This window comes from Nicotiana tabacum, chromosome 18 (assembly GCF_000715075.1).
Source record: "Nicotiana tabacum cultivar K326 chromosome 18, ASM71507v2, whole genome shotgun sequence".
In the NCBI taxonomy this organism is placed as follows: domain Eukaryota; kingdom Viridiplantae; phylum Streptophyta; class Magnoliopsida; order Solanales; family Solanaceae; genus Nicotiana; species Nicotiana tabacum.
The window spans coordinates 6,948,103-6,970,767 of record NC_134097.1 but is presented as its reverse complement, the minus strand read 5'-3'; the positions used below and the strand labels follow the sequence as shown (position 1 = coordinate 6,970,767).

General features: G+C 33.6%; 1 protein-coding gene across 1 annotated transcript; it reads right to left on the bottom strand.

Annotated features, from left to right (window-relative positions):
* Positions 1-3,109: 3,109 nt before the first annotated feature.
* Positions 3,110-3,637, bottom strand: LOC107812004 (pectinesterase inhibitor-like). The gene has a single exon (XM_016637011.2). The coding sequence runs from the start codon at positions 3,635-3,637 to the stop codon at positions 3,110-3,112; it is 528 nt and encodes a 175-aa protein (XP_016492497.1).
* Between the last annotated feature and the right edge of the window lie 19,028 nt (positions 3,638-22,665).

Sequence of the window (22,665 nt, the reverse complement as noted above, 5' to 3'; positions counted from 1 at the left end):
TTATACATAACTAGTAAAAACATTCGACAAAGCGGTCTCTCGTGACACCGCATAAGACAAGGTGTATACGCCCCTAGGTATACTAGCAATCCCTCGGTCCCAATTTACGTGATGGTGTTTGGATTTTGAGAGTCAAACAAGTTATTCTTTGACCATAAATTTTTATATATTTAAATTAATAATTATTGTAACTTATAGTATTTTTTATGTAGTTTTCAAAAATATAAATTTTATTTCAAAAAACTTAAGAATTAGATGTTCAAATATACACAATCAAAATTAGGAAATTTGAATCTCGAAAAATGAAAAGTGGCACATAAATTGAGACAGAGAGAGTAACTAATTGTGACAGTCGAAAAATATTGGTTTCTTTCTTGTGTCAAGGGCGTCTTTGGTACGAAGAAAAATATTTTCAAAAAAAAAAAAAAAATTCCATTATAGACATTATCTCTTCCCTACCCCCAAACACCTCGCCCCACCAATTAGCGCAAAATGTGGATGAAATATTTTGACAGATTTTCCATTGAAAAGTCATTGGAAACTTTTTTCTACTAAAATTATCGATAAGAAAAAAATAATGTATTAAATGAATTTTAAATATATTGTATCGACGGAATGTTCCAATCATAAACTGTATTTCTTGTACTAGTACCATTTGAAGTTTGAAAATATATTTTCCTCTGTTTCCTCTTACTACATTTAATGATAAAATCTACTTCCTCTGATCCAAAATAAGTGATCAATTTGCCTTGGGCAAACCCATTAAAAAAATACTAAATTCTAGACAAAAATAGTTGGTGTGACTAAACTACCCTTAATTAAATGTTGCAGCATAATTTAATACGAGGAGTAAAAGACTTTTTTGGGATACGTACATAAGGGTAATTTTGGAAAAATAAATTGAATGTTTTCTTGGTTATATAAATGGACACTTATTTTGGACCAAAATAAAAAGACAAATTGGTCACTTATTGTGGATCGGAGGGAGTAGTAGTTACTTTTATTGATAAAAATTTAATTAACAATATTTTTTCCTCCAATATAAATAGGGGTCACTACATCAATAACCTTTGCTTATAAGGTTGTAACCAAAGTAATTAAAGAAATTAAATGGCTTCTTCTTTCATTATTACCTCATTTCTTGTATCTTTACTTCTATCCATCCTCTTCACATCTATAACGCGAAGGATCCAACGTTAAAAGTCGTGTTCGTCGTATTATTATTTTTTAGAAATGAATAAAGAAATTGCCAAGGCATCTTTAATTCCTTGAACAAAAAATATGGAGAGGTATTTAGTTCTATGTTTCTTTCAATGGGTGATTTACATGCATGTGACAGCAGTTTTCCAGAATCTAAAAAAAAAGAAGAAAAATTACAATTTTGTGATGCGCTATAATATAAATTAATTAGTAGCTCTTTTGATGGGTAGTGGCATCCTAATTTGCTAATCGTATTTTCTTCTTTTCATAATGGAGCCTCAAATGAAATTTCTTTGAATTCGATCGATAAATATTATTACTTGGAAGGTGGTTATTACAGTACTAATTTAACTAACGTTATTTTACCAACAAATTTAAATTCAAAAGTGTTGCTTAATTTCCAACCATTAAATATGTAAATCATATGGTTACACTACTAAAACTTCTGAAATTCTCGACGGAGTGTATCGACGGTAAAATAATATGTTGCCATTTAATTTGACGGTTTTATCGACAGTTTATGATAAGTTATACAGTCAAACTTCTTTATAACAGTCTTGTTTGTTCCGATATTTTTTAGCTGTTATAGTGAAGTTTTGTTATAGAGGACATTTATTATAACATAACATAAAAATCGATTCTCAGAAAAACTTGGCCTTTATAGTGAATGACTATTATATAGGAATGTTGTTACAGAGAGGTCTGACTATAATTAATTTTCGATGGGCGCTTTCCACGGTTGCAATTGAAATGTACAAACATTATAAGAAACTAGTTTATTATTGTTGAGTCCCACGGGGTGGATTTCCTCGGCTCCTTTTATGGTCTTAGGCAATCCTCCTGTGAAGAGAGGGGAGGGGTGTTGAGTCCCACATCTACGAGATGTAGATTTTTTAGACTCCTTATATGGTCATAGGCATTCATCACGTCTTAAGTTAGCTTTTGCAATTAAGTTAGCTCTAAGGTCCATTTATTAATTACTGCTAGATTAAATTTGTTATTGTTATTTTAATGAGCTATATGTGTATGTGTGATAGATGAATTGTAAGATGGTATAATGATTTAAAAAAAACTATATGATTAACTTGATAGAGGCGGATCTAGAATTTGAATTTTATAGGTTCAACTTTTAAAAAACTTAGTATTGAACCCATTATATTGTTAAAGTTATGGGTTCATATCAATTATTTGTTCCTATTTTAAATGATTTTTACACATAAATTCATGCTTTACGTCAAAAGTATTGAGTTAATATGAACCTGGCACCGCTACACTGGATCCACCCTTGCGACTAGGACCTAATAAACGGGTAGTGGGCTTTGTCCACTACGATGGCTAACTTTGGATCTCAGACGCAAGGGCAAATGTAGCCTATCGGCTATGGGTTCGTTTGAACTCATAACCTTCGATACAGAGTCTGTAAAATCTTATTAAAGTCTCAACTAATCTTATAATTGAGCCCATAATTATAACAGTATAATGAGTTTAATACTGAAAATATTAAAAATGAACCTATTAAGTTTAAATTTTGAATTCGCCTCTGCTTAGTCGTACGACAAAATTAGTAATTTAGACTTTTCACCATGGTTAAAAGTCTGAACTTTAGATGAGCGCTAAGGATTAAGAGATCACTTTACACGATGGTAAAATTGGAGCTGATGACCAATTTTTTAAGAGATAAAGGGCTTCCTTTTATGGGGGATGGCTTAGGATTTAAGATATTAAGAGGATTTTTAAAAACAAATTTAGACATTTAAAAAAATGTCTAAATTAGCATGGACTTGATTGAGATCACACTTCTTTTGGCCAGATTACAAGAACCGAGAAATTAACATAAACATAAGGAGCTAATATAATTTATATTATAGCTCTTAACAAATTTGTGAAAAATTCTAAGATTTTTTATCGTCTAGAGACGAACAGCCATAACAATAATAGCACTGCAATATTGTTCCAACGAAAAACTAGCTTGTTGTAGCTTCTCATCTTCAACCACTGAATGTTCAAAAAAGCTACTATCACATGTCAATAAATCACCAATTGAACGACTCATAAAATGGACAACTTGTCCACATTTTTTGTCCTTAAAATAACCCTCTGCATTTTCCCTACTTAGTTCTACAAATGCATATTGGTCAATACACTTTGAGTATACTTCTTTTAGTGTTGCGTTCGTCGCGTTATCGCGAAGAGAAGTTACCAGAGCGGATGTTGAGTCGATAAGTTTGGAAGTCATGTTGAACGTGATCGCGCCTAGGGTTTCAAGATCTGCGGTTTTAGAATGAGGATCTGATCTTAAAAGTGTCTCGCAAAGAGTAGCATTGGGTGTTTTGGCGCAAATATCACTAACTAAATCTCCCTTCACAATTGTTGATGTGAAGAGAATGGATAGAAAAAAAGATACAAGAAATGAGGTAATAGTGAAAGAAGAAGCCATTGATTTTCTTTGCTTAATTTGCTCACAACCTTAATTTGCAAAGGTTATGAGGTAGTGGCCCCTATTTATATTGGAGAAAAGAATATTGTGAATTTAATACACGCTTATCTTATAATCAGATTAATTTAGATATTTGAATTGCAAATGCAGATTTTGATCATCTGTCAATAAATGTAGTAAGAAGAGAAAGATAAAAATAAATTGTCAAATTTCAAATGGTCAACAAAACATTTAATATAGTCTGTTGAGCAAATGTATACTGCCTCCGGTACAAATCTTAAATTAAATTGAAACATAAGATCGAAGGAAGAATATTATATATATATATATATATATATATATATATATATATATATATATATATATATATATATATATATATATATATATATATATATATAAGGCTTTGAATGCAAGAAAACCTCCAAACACAAGATAGAATGAAGAATATTAAGGCTTTGAATTTTCAAACAAATTTTTTAATTTAACTTAGCACATATATAAAGTAAAATCCCCTCGTTTGAGGCATCTACTATCGGTGTACCAAGGACCACCCACAATTGTGGTGAGATGAATATGATTCTTTCACCCTTAATTAGCATCTCGAGTTTTAAAACCGAAAAAAAACATTCTAGTAAGTTTAAAGGGTCTTACGCTTCACAAATTCAGTTTAGTCGGACACCATTATGGGTACCTGACATCGGGTAGAATACAAAAAAGAATAACCACGGAAATAATATTTTGATACGACCAACACATAAAGTAACTTCAATATAATCAATTTACATTGTTGTTAAATCAATATATCGTATAATTGTCACGACCTGGAATTCCCACCTTCGGGACCGTGATGACGCCTAACATTTTATTCCCTTACTGCATGGTAAGGGAGAGTGTTAAAGCATGAAGGGTGATGTCGTGCCGCTTATTGCTTCATTAATTGATTAATGCATAGTGAGGAAGAGAGTAAAAGCACGAAGGGTGATGCCGTGCCATATTTATCGATTCATGGAGAAAGCACAAAGGGTGATGCCGTGCCATTATTATCGTTTCATGGTGAGGTTGAGAGTAAAAGCACGATGGGTGATGTCGTGCCGTCTTTATTCATTATGTTTATCCGTTTTCATTGGTTGATGATTTATTTGACTGTCTTATGTTATCGGTCCTGTTGTATTATCGTATCTTGTTCCCCTTTTTCATGTTCCCTCCCAATTGTACGTATTAAATCTCTATTTGTTACCATATTGTACATATATCTATGTTAGTACAGGTTTAATTACGTGAGTGTCTTGTCATAGCCTCGTCACTACCTTGTCGAGGTTAGGCTCGACACTTACGGAGTACATTGGGTCAATTGTACTCATACTACACTCTCTACTTCTTATACAAATTTGGGTATTGGTCCCGGTTGTATGTGAGGTGCATCAGCTCGGATTATCTCATTTGGAGACTCGAGGTAGATCTGCTGGCGTCCCCTTCCTTTTTCCTCATTTACTGTTCATTTCATTCGATACAGTTGTATTTCAGACTCTATTTGTAGAACTTTTAATAGCTCGTGCACTTATGACTCCAAATCTGTGATTGTACTTAGATATTCTTAGTTATTTTACCTTTTCGTACAACATTCCAGTTTTATTTCAGTTTAAATGAGTTTTATTTACTTGAATTGTTTAAAATGGCATACAATTTACTTGGGAGATAGATAATGCAAGAATAAACCTTACGCTCAATAATGGTTCCAAGATGTCAAACCTCAACTTTCAAAAATACTCAACCATCACAATTAATACATAAATGCGGAAAGAACGGTCAAGTAAATAATAATCTAATCTAAGCATGGATGTCTTAATTAAAGAGAGCAATAAATCACAAGGAAACAAGTTTCACCCGCATGCTTTTAACCCAGCAATAAAGCATAAGTGCTCGTCACCTCATATATACGTTGTACCCACAAATTTAAACACGTAGCAAATAGGCAAACAAATCTTAATCCCTCAAGTCAAAGTTAACCACGACGCTTACCTCACTTCGCAATCAACCCAGAGCTCTACCGGGGCCTTTTCTCTAGAATCCGCCTCCAAATCAATCGTATCTAACCAAAATCGACTCGATATCGTCAAATAATGCTAAGGAAATTAATTACAATACATAAAGTTAGGATTTTTAGACTTTTCCCAAAAAGTCAAAAAAAAAAAAAACAACCCAACTCAGAGCTCTACCGGGGCCTTTTCTCTAGAATCCGCCTCCAAATCAATCGTATCTAACCAAAATCGACTCGATATCATCAAATAATGCTAAGGGAATTAATTACAATACATAAAGTTAGGATTTTTAGACTTTTCCCAAAAAGTAAAAAAAAAAAATCAACCCGGGTTGCTTGGTCAAAACTCGAGATTCGGACCAAAACCCATTTATCCATTCACTCCCGATCCCAATTATGAAATTAGTTTCGAAATACGATCCCAAATTGAGGTCTAAATCCCGAATTTTCAAAAAAAAACCCAATTCTTCCTAAATCCATATCTACCATGGATGAACAAAGATTAAGGCTAGAAGTTAATGGGTGATGCTAGAAATGGAAGAAAATGAGTTAAAGTATACTAAGCTATGAATTGGTGATGAATTTTCTCTTCAAAATTGCCTCTAGGCCGAGCTCAAATGGAAAGATGGTAAAAAATGGGTGAAATCCCGTCTTTTAGAAATTTAAATGACTAGGCGTCAGGCGTTCATCGCGTTAGCGAGACACCTTACGCATTCACAAAGGGCATTGCCTAGATGGCTTACGTGATCGCGAATTACTCTACACGTTCGCGATCCTGGGCTCGCGTTCGCGTAGAGTAAGTCCATTTCCCAGCCACCGCCTTTCTAACACTACACGTTCACGATTAAGTGGTCGCGTTAGCGAAGAGCATACCCCCCAGTGCTCCGCGTTCGTGACCATGGTCTCTGTCACGACCCGAAATTTCCCACCGACGGGACCGTGATGGTGCCTAATATTTCACTTGCTAGGCAAGCCAACATTAGAGAATTTACTACAAGTAATAGTCTGAAGAAATACAACAGTCTGAATGAAAGAAACAATAGAACAGAAAAGATAGACGGGGACTTCAATGTCTGTGAACGCCGACAGATCTACCTTGAGTTTCCGGACAGCGGACCAATAGCAAAAATCTCGATCAACCCGAGTCGATATCAAAATTTGCACAGAAAGTGTAGAGTGCAATATCAGTACTACTGACCCCATGTACTGGTAAGTGTCGAGCCTAACCTCGACGAAGTAATGACGAGGCTAAGGCAAGGCACCTACGAATCAACCTGTACAATTTAACAGAGTATATACAAATAGCAGAAATGAAAAACTAGACAGAAAATATCGGGAGGGGAACATACTGAGGGGAATACGAGATAAAGAACTACAACAAAATGATCACCGGAGCAGTCAATATACCATGAATCAACAGGAATAGTGAATATAGTAAGGAAAAATGCACGGCATCACCCTTCGTGCTTTTACTCTCAATCTCACCATAAAATCAATAGATTTAAATCACCTATGAGGTAAATTCCCTCTTACAAGGTTAGACAAGAGACTTACTTTGTCTCAAAGTCCACAACGCCGCGTTAAAGTCTCAATTCGATGCCGAAAAATCCAAAACTATCCAAATGTTATACAAAACAATAAATACATGTTCAATAATTGGAAACTAGACTATTAAATTAATTACCCGACCCAAAATGGTAAAATTCCTAAATTTTACCCCGGAGCCACGTGCCGGGATTCAAGAAATTTTCAGAGGAAATCGTTACCCATAATCTCAAGAACTCAAATATATAATTTCCATCCAATTTCATAACCATTTTCGTGGTTAAAATCTCATTTTTATCAAAACCTAGGTTTTTATCTAACCATTGATTTCTACGATTTACAGGTTATAATCTACCCATAATCTATGTATTTAAATTAAAGTGTGTAAAATTAACTTACCTTCAAGTTACAAGTTGAAATCCCCTCTCAAAAAGCTCCAAAATCGCCCAAATATAGAGGAAATACTGGCTAAAATGACTAACCCTCACCCCTTTTAACATTATGACCAACAGCCTTTTTCGCACCTACGGAGGTACAACCGCACCTGCGAAAAAAGCCTCGCAGGTGCGAGATTTTCCTTCTTGTCCTAGCACCGCACCTGCGGACAAATGGGTCATTTCTGCGCTACCGTAGGTGCGTCCAGGCGTCCGCTTCTGCGCAAATGCTCACACCTGCAAATTCCTTCTCGCACTTGCGTGCTCGTAGGTGCGCCCAAGAATTATGCACCTGTGGTGCATGGTCTTCCCTCCCCCTCTTCGCACCTGCGACTCTTGGTTCGTACCTGCAAGCTCGCACCTGCGACTGGCCATGCGCAGGTGTGATCGCACCAAAAGCTGAAAGCTGAAAGCTTTTCTCCTAAATTCAAACTTGGTCCGAGCCTCGCCCGGTTAACACTCGAGGCCCCCGGGGCCTGCCCGAACATACTGACAAGTTTGAAATCATGAAAGGGACTCGCTCGAACCTTTGGAACGTGTAAAAAAATATCAAAACTAAGAATCATACCTCAAACCAAATGATTCAACTTAGAATTACAAAATTCTTTAAACTTACTCTGAACGCACCGAAACATACTTAAACTACTCGGAATGACACCAAATTTTGCGTGCAAGTCTTAAATCACCATATGAAACTATTATTAGGCTCGAAATTTCAAAAAGACCTCGATTACTCCAAAACCTACTCCAAACCAAATTTAAAGAACCTTAAAACCTTCATATAGCTAGTTTTCACTATCAAGCCTTGAAATGCTCCCGGTTTGTCCAAAACCTGATTCGAACATATGCTCAAATCCAAAATCGTCATAAGGACCTATTAGAACTATCAAATCCCAATTCCAAGGTCATTTTCTAAAAATATTGACCGAAGTCAAACTTGGCCTTTTAAAACCAAACTAAGGAACTAAGTGTTCCGATTTTAACCCGAACAGTTCTAAATCCCAAACCAACCATCCCCGCGAGTCATAAATTTATAAAATCACATATGGGGAGTTTTATCTAAGGGAATATGGTTCTAAAAGTCAAAATGATTGGTTGGGTCGTTACAAATATTGTTCATTAGGTCGTTTCTGATGGGCCCACAAAATTTTTGGCGATTCGGAGCCCGTCATCCGAATTCATAAAGATGGTCTGAACATTTGCACACGAAAAATTGGAAATAATCTTAATTTTTATTTTATGGCTTTAAAATTCCAAAACAACGAGGAACGATCATGGAAAAGTAACGACTATTGATCATTAGGTCATTTTTGATGGTCCCACAAAATTATAGGCAATTCGGAGCCCGTCACCCGAATTCGTAAAAATGGCGTGGACATTAGTAAACGAAAAATAAGAAATCATCATCAATTCCTGTTTATGGCCCAAAATGCCAAAAACAAGGAATAGTCATGGCGTAACAATGAATATTATTTATTAGATCTTTTCTAATGGGATCACAAAATATTTTTAGGCGATTTGGAGCCCGTTCAGAATTCCTATTATATGGCCCTAAAACGCCAAAGAATGAGGAACAATAATGGTGAAATGATGACTATTGTTCATTAGGTCATTTCTGATGGCCCCACAAAATGTTAGGCGATCCAAAGCCCATTTCCTGAATTCATGAAGATGGCGTGGATATTAGCATACAAAAAATTTAAAATCATCTTGAATTCGTGCTTTATAGCCATAAAATGCAAAAAACTGAAAAAAAAGAATTGTCATGGCAAAGCAATGACTATTGTTCATTAGGTCGTTTCTGATAAGCCCATAAAATTATAGGCAATTCAGACCCCATCGCCCGAATTCATGAAGATGGAATGGACATTAGTACACGAAAAATCAGAAATCATCTTGAATTCACGATTTTTCTCCCTAAAACGCCAAAAAATAAAGAACGGTCATGGCGAAGCAACGACTATTTTTCATTAGATCTTTCCAAATGGAACAACATAATTTGAGGCGACTCAAAGCCCCTCACTTGAATTCATGAAGATGGCGTGGATATTAGTATACGAAAAATCAAAATCGTCCTGAATTCCTGTTATACGGCCCAAAAATGCCAAACCCCAAGAAACGGTCATGTGAAAACTATGACTATTTTTATTAGATCATTTCTGATGGACTCTCGAAATCTTAGGCAATTCGGAGCCTGTTGCCCGAATTCACAAAAATGGCGTGGATATTAGCAGACGAAAAATAAAAAATAGTCCTGAATTCATGTTTTACGGTCCTAAAATGCTAAAAATGAGGAACAATCATGGCGAAGAAATGACTATTATTCATAGCTCGTCCCACGAATTCATGACGATGGCGTGGACATTATTATATGAAAATCATCCTGAATTCCTATTTTATGGCCCTAAAACTCTAAAAGAATGAGGAACAATCATGATTAACCATGACTATTATTCATTAGGTCGTTTCAAAGCCCGTCGCCCGAATTCATAAAAATGGTGTGGACAATAGAATATAAAAAATTAAAAATTATTCTGAATTCCTGTTTTATGGTCGTAAAACACCAAAAACTAAGGAACAATCATGATGAAGCTATGACAATTGTTCACTAGGTCGTTTGTAATGGGTTCAAAAAAGTTTTGGTAATTCGGAGCCCATCGTTTGAATTCATGAATATGGCATGGACATTAGCATGCGAAAAATTAGAAATCATACTGAATTGTTATTGTATGGCGCTAAAATTCCAAAAACAAAAAGGAACAGTCATGGTAAAGCGATAATTATTGTTCATTAGCTCATTTCTAATGGAACCACAAATATTTAGGTGATTCGGAGTCTATTTCATGAATTCATGAAGATGGCGCAGACATTAGTACACGCGAAATCTAAAATCGTCTTGAATTTTGTTTTATGGACCTAAAATGCCAAACAATAAAGAATTGTCATGACGTATGGATGACTATTATTCATTAGGTCATTTTTGTTGGCCCATAAAATTTTAGGGGATCGTAGCCCGTCGCTCGAATTCATGAAGATGGCATGAATATTACAACAACAACTAAAACAACAACAACAACAACCCGGTATAATCTCACTAGTTGGGTCTGAGGAGGGTAGTATGTACGCAGACCTTACCCCTTCCCTGGGGTCGAGAGGTTGTTTCCGATAGACCCTCAGCTCTATCCCTCCAAGAATTCCCCACCCTTCTCTTGTGGTGACTCGAACTCACAACCTCTTGGTTGAAAGTGGATATTAGTACACGATATGAATGGAATATTAGTACACGATAAATTCGAAATCATACTCAATTCTTACTTTATGGCTCTAAAATGCCAAAATATGAGGAACATTCACGGCGAAGAGATAACTATTGTTTATTAGGTCATTTATGATGGGACCACAAATTTTTAGGCGATACAGAGCTCGTCTTCCAAATTCATAAAGTTGGTGTGGAGATTAGCACACGAAAATTTTTAAATCATCATAAATTCCTATTTCATGTCCCTAAAATGCCAAAATATGAGGTACGGCCATGGCGAACTATGAATATTGTTCATTAAGTGGTTTCTGATAGGCCCAAAATATTTTAGGTGATTCGGAACGTGTTGCCTGAATTCATGAATATGGCATGGATAATAGCATACAAAAAATCAAAAATCGTTCTGAATTCCTGTTTTATGGTCTTAAAACACTAAAAATGAGGAACAATCATGGCAAAGCTATGAGTGTTGTTCATTAGGTTGCTTGTGATGGGTTCACAAAATTTTAGGCAATTCATAGCCCGTCGTCCGAATTCTTGGAGATGGCGTAGACTAATGCACACGAAAAATTAGAAATCATACTGAATTCTTATTTTATCGTCCTAAAATGCCAAAAGAATGAGGAACAGTCATGGCGAAATAATGACTATTATTCATTAGCTCATTTTTATGGGTACACAAATCTTTACGTTATTCAGAACCCGTTTCCCGAATTCATGAAGATGGCGTGGATAACACACGAAAATTTTGAAATCATCTTCAATTCCTATTTTATGGCTCTAAAACGCCAAAAGTGAGGTACGGTCAAGGCGAAGTAATGACTATTATTCATTAGGTCACCTCTCATGGTCCCACAAAATATTAGAGGATTCAGATCACGTTAGAAAGCCAAATTTATAAAAAATTGCATGAAATCGGTATTGCAGTAACTACCTATAAAATAAAAAGAGCTTCGGATAAATACGCCGCTACTTTAATAGTTTCAGGATTTACTGGAATGTTAAAAAATTGGTGGGATAATTATCTTACAGAAGTAAACAGAAATCAAATCCTAGGAGCTACTACAATAGCAACTGTAATAAAAACTGAATCAGGAGTACAAGTTGCAGAACAAGAAGCTAGAGAAGGTGCAATATGTATGTGCGGATAAAATTCTATTAAAGTACTTACTAATGACTCTAAAGAAGTATTATTTGATATTATTAATCACATAGATGATGAAGATATTAAAACAAAATACATAAAAGAATTAAAAAATATCATTATTAATCAGAAAGAAAATCATCATAAAATAGAACCCTTTAATATGAAAGAGGTTATGAATAGATTTTCAGTCAAAGATGATAAACCTACTATTCAACATCTCCAAACAGGTAAGATTGTCATAAGGGATTAGACCGTTAAATCTATCTTTCATTTTAGTTCTTACCTTTTCGGCAAATAATCTAGGTAGACCACTGATAAATCTTTCTTTCCAAAAAGCACTACCGCAGTCTTCTCTGATCATTACTTTTTCTATAAACATATCTTTATACCATCTAAAATCCGTTAATTTTGGACAGTTAAGATTGTTAAGAAGTTCTAAACTCCTATCTTGGAAAAGTTTTGGTTCTCCAATGAAGTGTTTAGCAATATAGTAAATTAAAGTTGCAGAAGGCCTATGCAGAAGATGAATAATAATTGAAAATAATAAAGACAAACGACTCTTCAAAAAAGAAGGAGTCATCTGATAATGACTACCACAAGAAGACAAACACAGTATTTGCCTCTTCAAAAAGACAACAGACGACCCTTCAGTAAAGCAACAGACAACAAACTGAGATCGTCCAATTATGTTAATCCACCCTTAGAAGAAATTCTTATACCTGCCCAAAGCGAAGTAATCACAGCTTCCCCTTTTAAAAGAGAAAGTGTTCATACTGATAGTGGACCTACTAACAAAGATATTAATAAAATAATTGTGCAGAATAATTACACAAATAATTTATTACATGTAGTATCAAATCAGTTAAAAAATACTAATAAATTAGGAATCCCTACAAGATCCATAACAACTTCTAAAATTGAAACACATCCTACAATAAAACTTCCTGAATACTCTAAAGAGAAGTTTCCAGAATTAGAAGAAAAATTCAATTTTTTAGATAAACTTCTGGAACAAATCGAGGAAAGACTCAAAACAAAATTAGTAATCTCTAAACCAGAAACTATCCTAAATCAGGCTAGTACTAGCAATAATAATAAAACCATAGAACTTCATAATTTAATTACAAAATTAAGCTCTATTGAAAAAGATTATAATGATTTAAGAGCAAAAGAAGATTTCCCTGGTAAAAAGGAAAAACTCGAATTTCTTATACAATGCTCCAAAGAAACTTCCGAAAAAATTAGTAAAATAAAAACAGTTTCGACAATTTATAAAACAAATTCCATCATTACAAATGTGGGCTTTTGATAGTTTATAATCTATCTTTAATTTTTCTCCTGTGGCGGAATATAATTTTGTAGTATTTTTTCAAAGTATTTGGTTGGTATTATTCCTTCCATTATGCAGTTTCTATCTGCACCTGAGTCTAATAATGCTAATTTATTAATCGTAATATCTTTTACCTTTAAGGTAATAGGAATATGATAACTATGGGCTCTTACCTTAGTAATTTTTGCCACTGCTGTATCGCTAGCTAATTCTTCATTAATTTTTGAATTGTCATCTTCTGTGAAGTATTCACCTTAGATACTTCTATACTGTTCATTTCTGCATAGGTTTACTGTTTATCTTCTTTAAAGCTTCTGATCTTACTAGGTTACTGTTCTATGTTCATAGTGTGAGGGATCCTTGTAGGATGTCGATTAAACCTTATTAAACTGCCGTCAGTTGCCGTCGTCCATAGGCTAGGGTGTGCCGCGAGAGACAGGACACAACAGGACACAGTTAACACGTTTAATCCCCAACCCCTAAGATAACTTAGAGCTAAGAACATAACCAAGAATGATCTGAAGTTAAAAGGAAGATAATTAGTAAACACTATACAATTAAGAACACTATAGAATTATCAAGAAGACTATTACATGATAAGATAACAGAGATAGTAGACTTACTCCTTAAAGATACTATACCTCTTTTATACTAACTATTTTGAAAATCTTTTCAAATGAAAAACCATCCTACTTTTAATAAAATAAGATTAATGAATCAAGGCAGATGGAGAATCCTAAAAGGATTAAGAAAAATTAATAAGAAAATTTTTCGTGCTGAGTACAATATTGAAATTTATAAAGAACTTGTATTTATTGAACCAAGAAAACAAAGTTTAGAAGAAATTTCTGAAGTTTTAAAAACTTTAGTACAAAAACTGTATGTTTATAAAAGTAGAAGATTTTATATTCTTCTGAATTTAAAAGCAATAAATATTTGTATTAAAAGAGATACAACTATCTTATTATGAATAATTCAGATAAAAATAAAATTTTGAATGATATAAACCAATCTCTGGCATTAACAAATATTGCCAAAATAGAAAATGATTTACAAAATTGGAGTATTCATAGAGAATCCTACAGTACTATTTATCATACTGGTAAGTTTGATTTTATAAAAAATTATAACATCAAAACTTGTGAATCTACTATTGCCATCAATAACTCGATAGAAACAATCAAGTTATTAGCTGCACAGGATATTCAACATTACAGAAAGAAATTCAATTTCCTTCATATCGGATTAGTACAAGTGGCAATCAAACCTTTATACAGATTAGGTTTAGACACCCCTCTCTATCTCTTACTAAGAGATGACAGACTTCTTAACTTTGATGATTCTTTGTTAGGAGTTTTACAAAGTAACTTAGCCCAAGGCCCAGTATACTTTAATTATTATCCAAACTATTCAGTTGACATAAATGACCAAAATATTTTGGATACATTAACTCTTAATATAAAAACTAAAATTATGAACAGCAAAGTTAATACTAGAGAAATAGCTGTAATATATAGAGTCTATTACAGACTAATGAAAACTACTTTAGCCCCAAAAGCTAAAATCGAAAGTAATAAAGGAGTTACTATGCTCATGGAAGCAAACCAAGAACATAGTAATACCTTTGTCCCAAGAATGATTCAGTGGGACGAAATTCTTTCAAAAGACGAATGGAGTTTTGAAGCCATTACCCAACCAAAGTATGAACCTGAAAGTTCATATATTGAACAAGTCATTCAATACCCTTCTGGAGCCATAGACTTAAAGTTCTTAAGTCCAGGTTCAGCTAGTGGAACTTCTTCAAGTAGAAGAATGTCTTTCACTAGGCCTACTTCCTCTAAAGACAACAAACGTGACGAAGAATTAATTGAAGAAATTGATACAAAACTTAAGGGAGTAGACTTTAATAAAACTGTTCCCAGAGTTATTTATCAGAATAGACCCTTTGTTACTACTCCAAAAAGTCCAACTGCTGAAACAGTTAATCAATTAACAGTAATCAGAGCCGATGACTTTGAAATTGATTGGAAGAGTCTAGATGCTCACTGGTTACATCCCAACAATATTATCAATTGAGAATAGTATGCAGATATACCATTAAGAGAATCTTAAGTTTTATCTTTAAAACAGATAAAATAAATGCGGAATTGAATAGTAAAGACAGAAACACTTACTTGTTAAAAGCTTTATTCAAACATAATAGAACATTTTACAGAGGGAAAGAAAAGATAGGGAAATTTTTGGGAAATTTTCCGATGATGTCTATTACATTTTGAAAGTCTTATATAGACTTTCAGAATTCTATTGAGTTGATCTCAATCGTCTAAATGGACGATCTCAGTTTGCTGTCTGTTGCTTTACTGAAGGGTCGTCTGTTGTCTTTTTGAAGAGGCAAATACTGTGTTTGTCTTCTTGTGGTAGTCATTATCAGATGACTCCTTCTTTTTTGAAGAGTCGTTTGTCTTTATTATTTTCAATTATTATTCATCTTCTGCATAGGCCTGGTAAGCTTGGGCTATTCCGTGTGGGTCCTCCATGTCCCCATTATCTTGGTTTTCTATTGAGGAAGATGCTGATACTGTGTCTAACATAGCCTGTACTTCTACTAGGCTTGCTATTTCAATGTTTGCTAAGACTTCTAGGAGTCTCTTTTTTAATTCTGCCTGTGAACTGGTAGATCCGCTCCTGCTGGCTGGTTTGGGTTTCTTCATTTCTCTTGATTCAGGAACCCATCCTTTAATATTTGGTATCTTAACTAAATATTGAATTAGTTCGATTTGTTCTATTTCGAACGTCCAACTAATAACAAAAGAAATCCTTTTTGCAAAGTAGTATTTGCAAATCTTAATGTGGTCTGGTAGGGTAGAGATTTCCTGTTCTTTCTGGAATCTCTCATAATGAATATGGAAGCTTTGAGGCATCGATTGCTCTGTTCCTCCGAATGCTTTCCACCAATCATAGAACCATCTTGGTATGATTGACTTCGCTGCTTGTTCACTGTATTTTACGAACCATGTATGAGAATCCGGGCATAGGTACATAAAGTTATACCATGCGTCCATGTAATCTTTGAAATTATATGTTTGAGGTCTGAATTGTATAGAGAGCACAATCGGGGTGTGCAAATGATCCATTCCCCATTCAAAGGGGCTCATAATTTTATGAATGATAAATCTAGAATACCGAATACTGTCAGAGTCTTTGTCATCTCTGAGGGTATGCTCAAAACTGACTGAACCTGTATCTGTAAGAATAAATTCATAATACCTTCTTAACTTTAGAGGGTTACTTGTTTCAACATAGTTCCTGTTTGTGTAACAGGGTCTAATCAAATCTTGTTTGTCGAAGTTTTCGTAACCTTTGTCCAATGCTATCACTTTGATTGGTGCTTTGGAGATTATTTCAAATGTTTCTTTCTCTTGAGAAACTGGTTTTTTACCTTCCTTTTTGGATGGTGTCTCTGGCTTGACTGCTTGTGCGAATGACTCTGGGGTTTTCATTTCATAATCTGAACTGGTGAGTGTTTTACCAGTTTGGCTTGTTGAGGCTTTCGAAGAAGCTTGTTGGAATGGTCCTTCTACCTATGGAATAGTACCAAGGACTTTCATTGTAGCTGATTTATTTGTAGTGGGAACTCTCGGAGGGGTTACCATTATATTTAGAGGTGGTCTCACGGGTAAGGGGGATAATAATCTGCTAGTGCAGAATATCTGTTTTCTCTCTTTATGAGGCCCTGAAGGGACCTTTCTGGTACGGTCTCATTTTTTCCATGTAGGAATTCCCTGGTTAGAAAGTCGGGTAAAGAATTTTCTTCTCCTTTAATAAACTCAATTTGAAAATCAAAACTAGATAATAGTGCTTGCCATCTGGCAAAGATCTGTTTTGAAATGAGGTTTTTAACATCTTTTTGTAAAATCTCTTTAGCTGACTTACAATCAACTCTTAATAAAAATTCTTTGTTTATTAAGTCGTCTTGGAACTTTGTAATACATAGTACTATAGACAAAATCTCTTTTTTGACTGTACTATAGTTTTTCTGAGCCGAATTCCAAATTCCGGAAATGAAACGAACTAATTGTTCTGAAGAGTTCAAAGAGACTCTTTGTTTGAGAATACCACCATACCCTTCATCAGAAGCGTCAGTTTCAACTATCATGAATGCTTCAGGATTAGGAATACCTAGACAAGGAAGTTTTTGAACAATAGATTTGACTCTTTTGACAGTGTCAGTTTGTTCTTGACTCCATGGAACTGGATTCTTTCTGAGACGTTTATATAGTGGTTCGCAGATTTTCCTAATATCAGGAATGATGTCTGCTACGTAATTAAGGCTTCCTAAGAAACTTTGTAATTGTGTTTTATCTAAGATTTCATCCGAAAATTTGGAGGAGAACTCAATGGCTCTACAGATTGGTTTGTAAATGCCTTGGTATAGATCATGTCCTAAGAATCTGATAATTGTTTGAAATAATCTAATCTTCTTAGCACTCACTACTAGTCCATTATGTTTTACAACTTTAAAGAATGTATTTAAATGTTTAAAGTGAGATTCTATATCTTCAGAAAATATTAAAACATCGTCAATGTAAACAATTGACATATTACTGTATGGATTGAATATGTTATTCATAATTCTTTGAAATTCTGATGGGGCATTTTTTAACCCGAAAGGCATTACGTTCCATTCATATTGTCCAAAGGGGATATTGAAAGCAGTTTTATATTTATCCTTTTCGCTAATTTGAATTTGCCAAAATCCTGACTTCATGTCAAATTTGCTATAAATATTTGCTTTATAAGTCCTTTTTAGTAAGTCTCTTTTATTAGGTATTGGGTACCTAATTCATTGTAAAACCTTGTTAAGTGGTTTATAATTAATGACTAACCTGGGAGCTCCTCTTTCCTTTTCTTCACTTTTATTAACAAAAAAAGCTGCACAACTCCAAGGTGATTTAGAGGGTCTGATGATCTTCTTTTTAAGGAGATCGTTTATTTCATTTTTACAAACTTCCATGAGTTCATGATTCATCTGAATAGGTCTAGCCTTTGTGGGTATAACTTGTTCGGTAAATTCATTAATATAAGGGAGTTCGACTACATGCCTTTTCCTTTCCCAGAAGGCATTAGGTAATTCTGAACAAACTTCAAGTTCGAGTTTTTCTTGGAAATTTTTAATCCTTTCCTCCATTCCCGGGTTTTTTAAAGTTTGTTCAATTTTGTGAACTTTTATATCATTTTTTAAATAATTTACCTGATTTGAAAGTAGGTTTATTTTAAAAATAGTCTTTGATTTGAGGAAGTCACTTTCCTCTTTGGAGATAGAATTAAGATAAGGGAATTTTATTTCCTTTCCTAATATTGTGGTACAAATAGCTTCTAAATTATCATGAAATGGTTTAATCTGAGTTATAAAAGGTATACCTAGGATAATTTCTTCATTTATATCCCTTGTTACCGCAAAATCATTTATAAAACAAATTCCATCATTATAAATGTGGGCTTTTGATAGTTTATAATCTATCTTTAATTTTTCTCCTGTGGCGGAATATAATTTTGTAGTACTTTTTTCAAAGTATTTGGTTGGTATTATTCCTTCCATTATGCAGTTTCTATCTGCACCTGAGTCTAATAATGCTAATTTATTAATCGTAATATCTTTTACCTTTAAGGTAATAGGAATATGATAACTATGGGCTCTTACCTTAGTAATTTTTGCCACTGCTGTACCGCTAGCTGATTCTTCATTAATTTTTGAATTGTCATCTTCTGTGAAGTATTCACCAATAATTTCTTTTTTGTTGGCTGCTTGTAATACTTCATTAGTAAGATTTTCCATTTCTATTTTGTCAAGTCTAAGCTTAACCATTTTTATTTCATCTTTTACAGATTTTAATTCTGTTTGGAGATGTTGAATAGTAGGTTTATCATCTTTGACTGAAAATCTATTCATAACCTCTTTCATATTAAAGGGTTCTATTTTATGATGATTTTCTTTCTGATTAATAATGATATTTTTTAATTCTTTTAAGTATTTTGTTTTAATATCTTCATCATCTATGTGATTAATAATATCAAATAATACTTCTTTAGAGTCATTAGTAAGTACTTTAATAGAATTTTGTCCGCACATACATATTGCACCAGTGCAGTTACAGTTATCTTCTTGAGAGCTACTGCTACTGTCTGAGCTATATGCCATGTTTATCATTTCATTGTCGCTGTCAGAATAGCTTTCATCTGATGACGACGATGATGTGCTGTTTTCATTTTGTTCAAGAATAGCAAATAGCTTTTCTTTAATGTTTTCATCAAGTTCTAAGGTATTGACCTTATTCTTTTTCTTGTTGGTAACTGGGCATTCATTTGCTCTGTGCCCTGTCTTACCACATGACCAACATTTATCACCATGTTCTTTTTTAGAACGTCTTTTAAATCTTTTTTTCTTAGGAGTTCCTTTCCTTTTTTCTTTACGCTTATAGCATTTTTTTATTTTTTCAGAAGATTTTTTTTGTTGTTTTGCTCTTTTAGATGGAGCAGCAATTGTTTTAAAACCGAAGTCTTGGCAGAAACTTCCTAATTCTGTTTTGGATTGAAGTCTGTCTTTTTTAATAAGGCTTTTAAGTTTTAGGTCTGTACATAAGTCAAGACCGGTAACATTAATAAAGCTGATTAAATCCCCATAAGTAAGATTGTCATAAGGGATTAGACCGTTAAATCTATCTTTCATTTTAGTTCTTACCTTTTCGGCAAATAATCTAGGTAGACCACTGATAAATCTTTCTTTCCAGAAAGCACTACCGCAGTCTTCTCTGATCATTACTTTTTCTATAAACATATCTTTATACCATCTAAAATCCGTTAATTTTGGACAGTTAAGATTGTTAAGAAGTTCTAAACTCCTATCTTGGAAAAGTTTTAGTTCTCCAATGAAGTATTTAGCAATACAGTAGATTAAAGTTGCGGAAGCATCTTTTCTAGCTTCTTGTTCTGCAACTTGTACTCCTGATTCAGTTTTTATTACAGTTGCTATTGTAGTAGCTCCTAGGATTTGATTTCTGTTTACTTCTGTAAGATAATTATCCCACCAATTTTTTAACATTCCAGTAAATCCTGAAACTATTAAAGTAGCGGCGTATTTATCCGAAGCTCTTTTCATTTTATAGGTAGTTACTGCAATACCGATTTCATGCAATTTTTTATAAATTTGGCTTTCTGCCAGTCCATCTATGTTCTATTCAGTGATTCCAGTTCCTTCATGACTAGAACTGGTTAGATAGATATCTTCTTCAAATTGAACATCTGGGAAAGATGCTCTTCCATAGTAATTCTTTTTATTAGAATGTCTTGGATCATTAGTAATTCTATTGATTTCAGAATCAAGGGATTTGATTGTGGAAACTGTTTTTATATTACTAATTTTTTCGGAAGTTTCTTTGGAGCATTGTATAAGAAATTCGAGTTTTTCCTTTTTACCAGGGAAATCTTCTTTTGCTTTTAAATCATTATAATCTTTTTCAATAGAGCTTAATTTTTTTTATTAAATTATGAAGTTCTATGGTTTTATTATTATTGCTAGTACTAGCCTGATTTAGGATAGTTTCTGGTTTAGAGATTACTAATTTTGTTTTGAGTCTTTCCTCGATTTGTTCCAGAAGTTTATCTGAAAAATCGAATTTTTCTTCTAATTTTGGAAACTTCTCTTTAGAGTATTCAGGAAGTTTTATTGTAGGATGTATTTCAATTTTAAAAGTTGTTATGGATCTTGTAGGGATTCCTAATTTATTAGTACTTTTTAACTGATTTGATACTACATGTAATAAATTATTTGTGTAATTATTCTGCACAATTATTTTATTAATATCTTTGTTAGTAGGTCCACTATTAGTATGAACACTTTCTCTTTTAAAAGGGGAAGCTGTGATTACTTCGCTTTGGACAGGTATAAGAATTTCTTCTAAGGGTGGATTAACATCTTCTATTATACCTTTATTTTTGGTATACCATTTATTAACAATCATTTTTAAAGACTCCTTTTGATTTGGAATCTGTCCTGTTATTTCAAACCATTTAAAGAATTCAATATCACATTTGATTCTTTTTAAGTCTTTAATCCATTTATCTTTAAAAGATAATCTTTGTTTTAAAGAATAAGTATCTACATACCATTCTCGATTGATAATATTATTGGGATGTAACCACTGAGCATCTAGACTTTTCCAATCAATTTTGTAGTCATCGGCTCTGATTACTGTTAATTGATCAACTGTTTCAGCAGTTGGACTTTTTGGAGTAGTAACAAAGGGTCTATTCTGATAAATAACTTTGGGAACAGTTTTATTAAAGTCTACTCCCTTATGTTTTGTATCAATTTCTTCAATTAATTCTTCGTCACTTTTGTTGTCTTTAGAGGAAGTAGGCCTAGTGAAAGACATTCTTCTACTTGAAGAAGTTCCACTAGCTGAACCTGGACTTAAGAACTTTAAGTCTATGTCTCCAGAAGGGTATTGAACTTTGGGTAATGGCTTCAAAACTCCATTCGTCTTTTGAAAGAATTTCGTCCCACTGAATCATTCTTGGGACAAAGGTATTACTATGTTCTTGGTTTGCTTCCATGAGCATAGTAACTCCTTTATTACTTTCGATTTTAGCTTTTGGGGCTAAAGTAGTTTTCATTAGTCTGTAATAGACTCTATATATTACAGCTATTTCTCTAGTATTAACTTTGCTGTTCATAATTTTAGTTTTTATATTAAGAGTTAATGTATCCAAAATATTTTGGTCATTTATGTCAACTGAATAGTTTGGATAACAATTAAAGTATACTGGGCCTTGGGCTAAGTTACTTTGTAAAACTCCTAACAAAGAATCATCAAAGTTAAGAAGTCTGTCATCTCTTAGTAAGAGACAGAGCGGGGTGTCTAAACCTAATCTGTATAAAGGTTTGACTGCCATTTGTACTAATTCGATATGAAGGAAATTGAATTTTTTTCTGTAATGTTGAATATCCTGTGCAGCTAATAACTTGATTGTTTCTATCGAGTTATTGATGGCAATAGTAGATTCACAAGTTTTGATGTTATAATTTTTTATAAAATCAAACTTACCAGTATGATAAATAGTACTGTAGGATTCTCTAGGAATACTCTAATTTTGTAAATCATTTTCTATTTTGGCAATATTTGTTAATGCCAGAGATTGGTTTATATCATTCAAAATTTTGTTTTTATCTGAATTATTCATAATAAGATAGTTGTATCTCTTTTAATACAAAT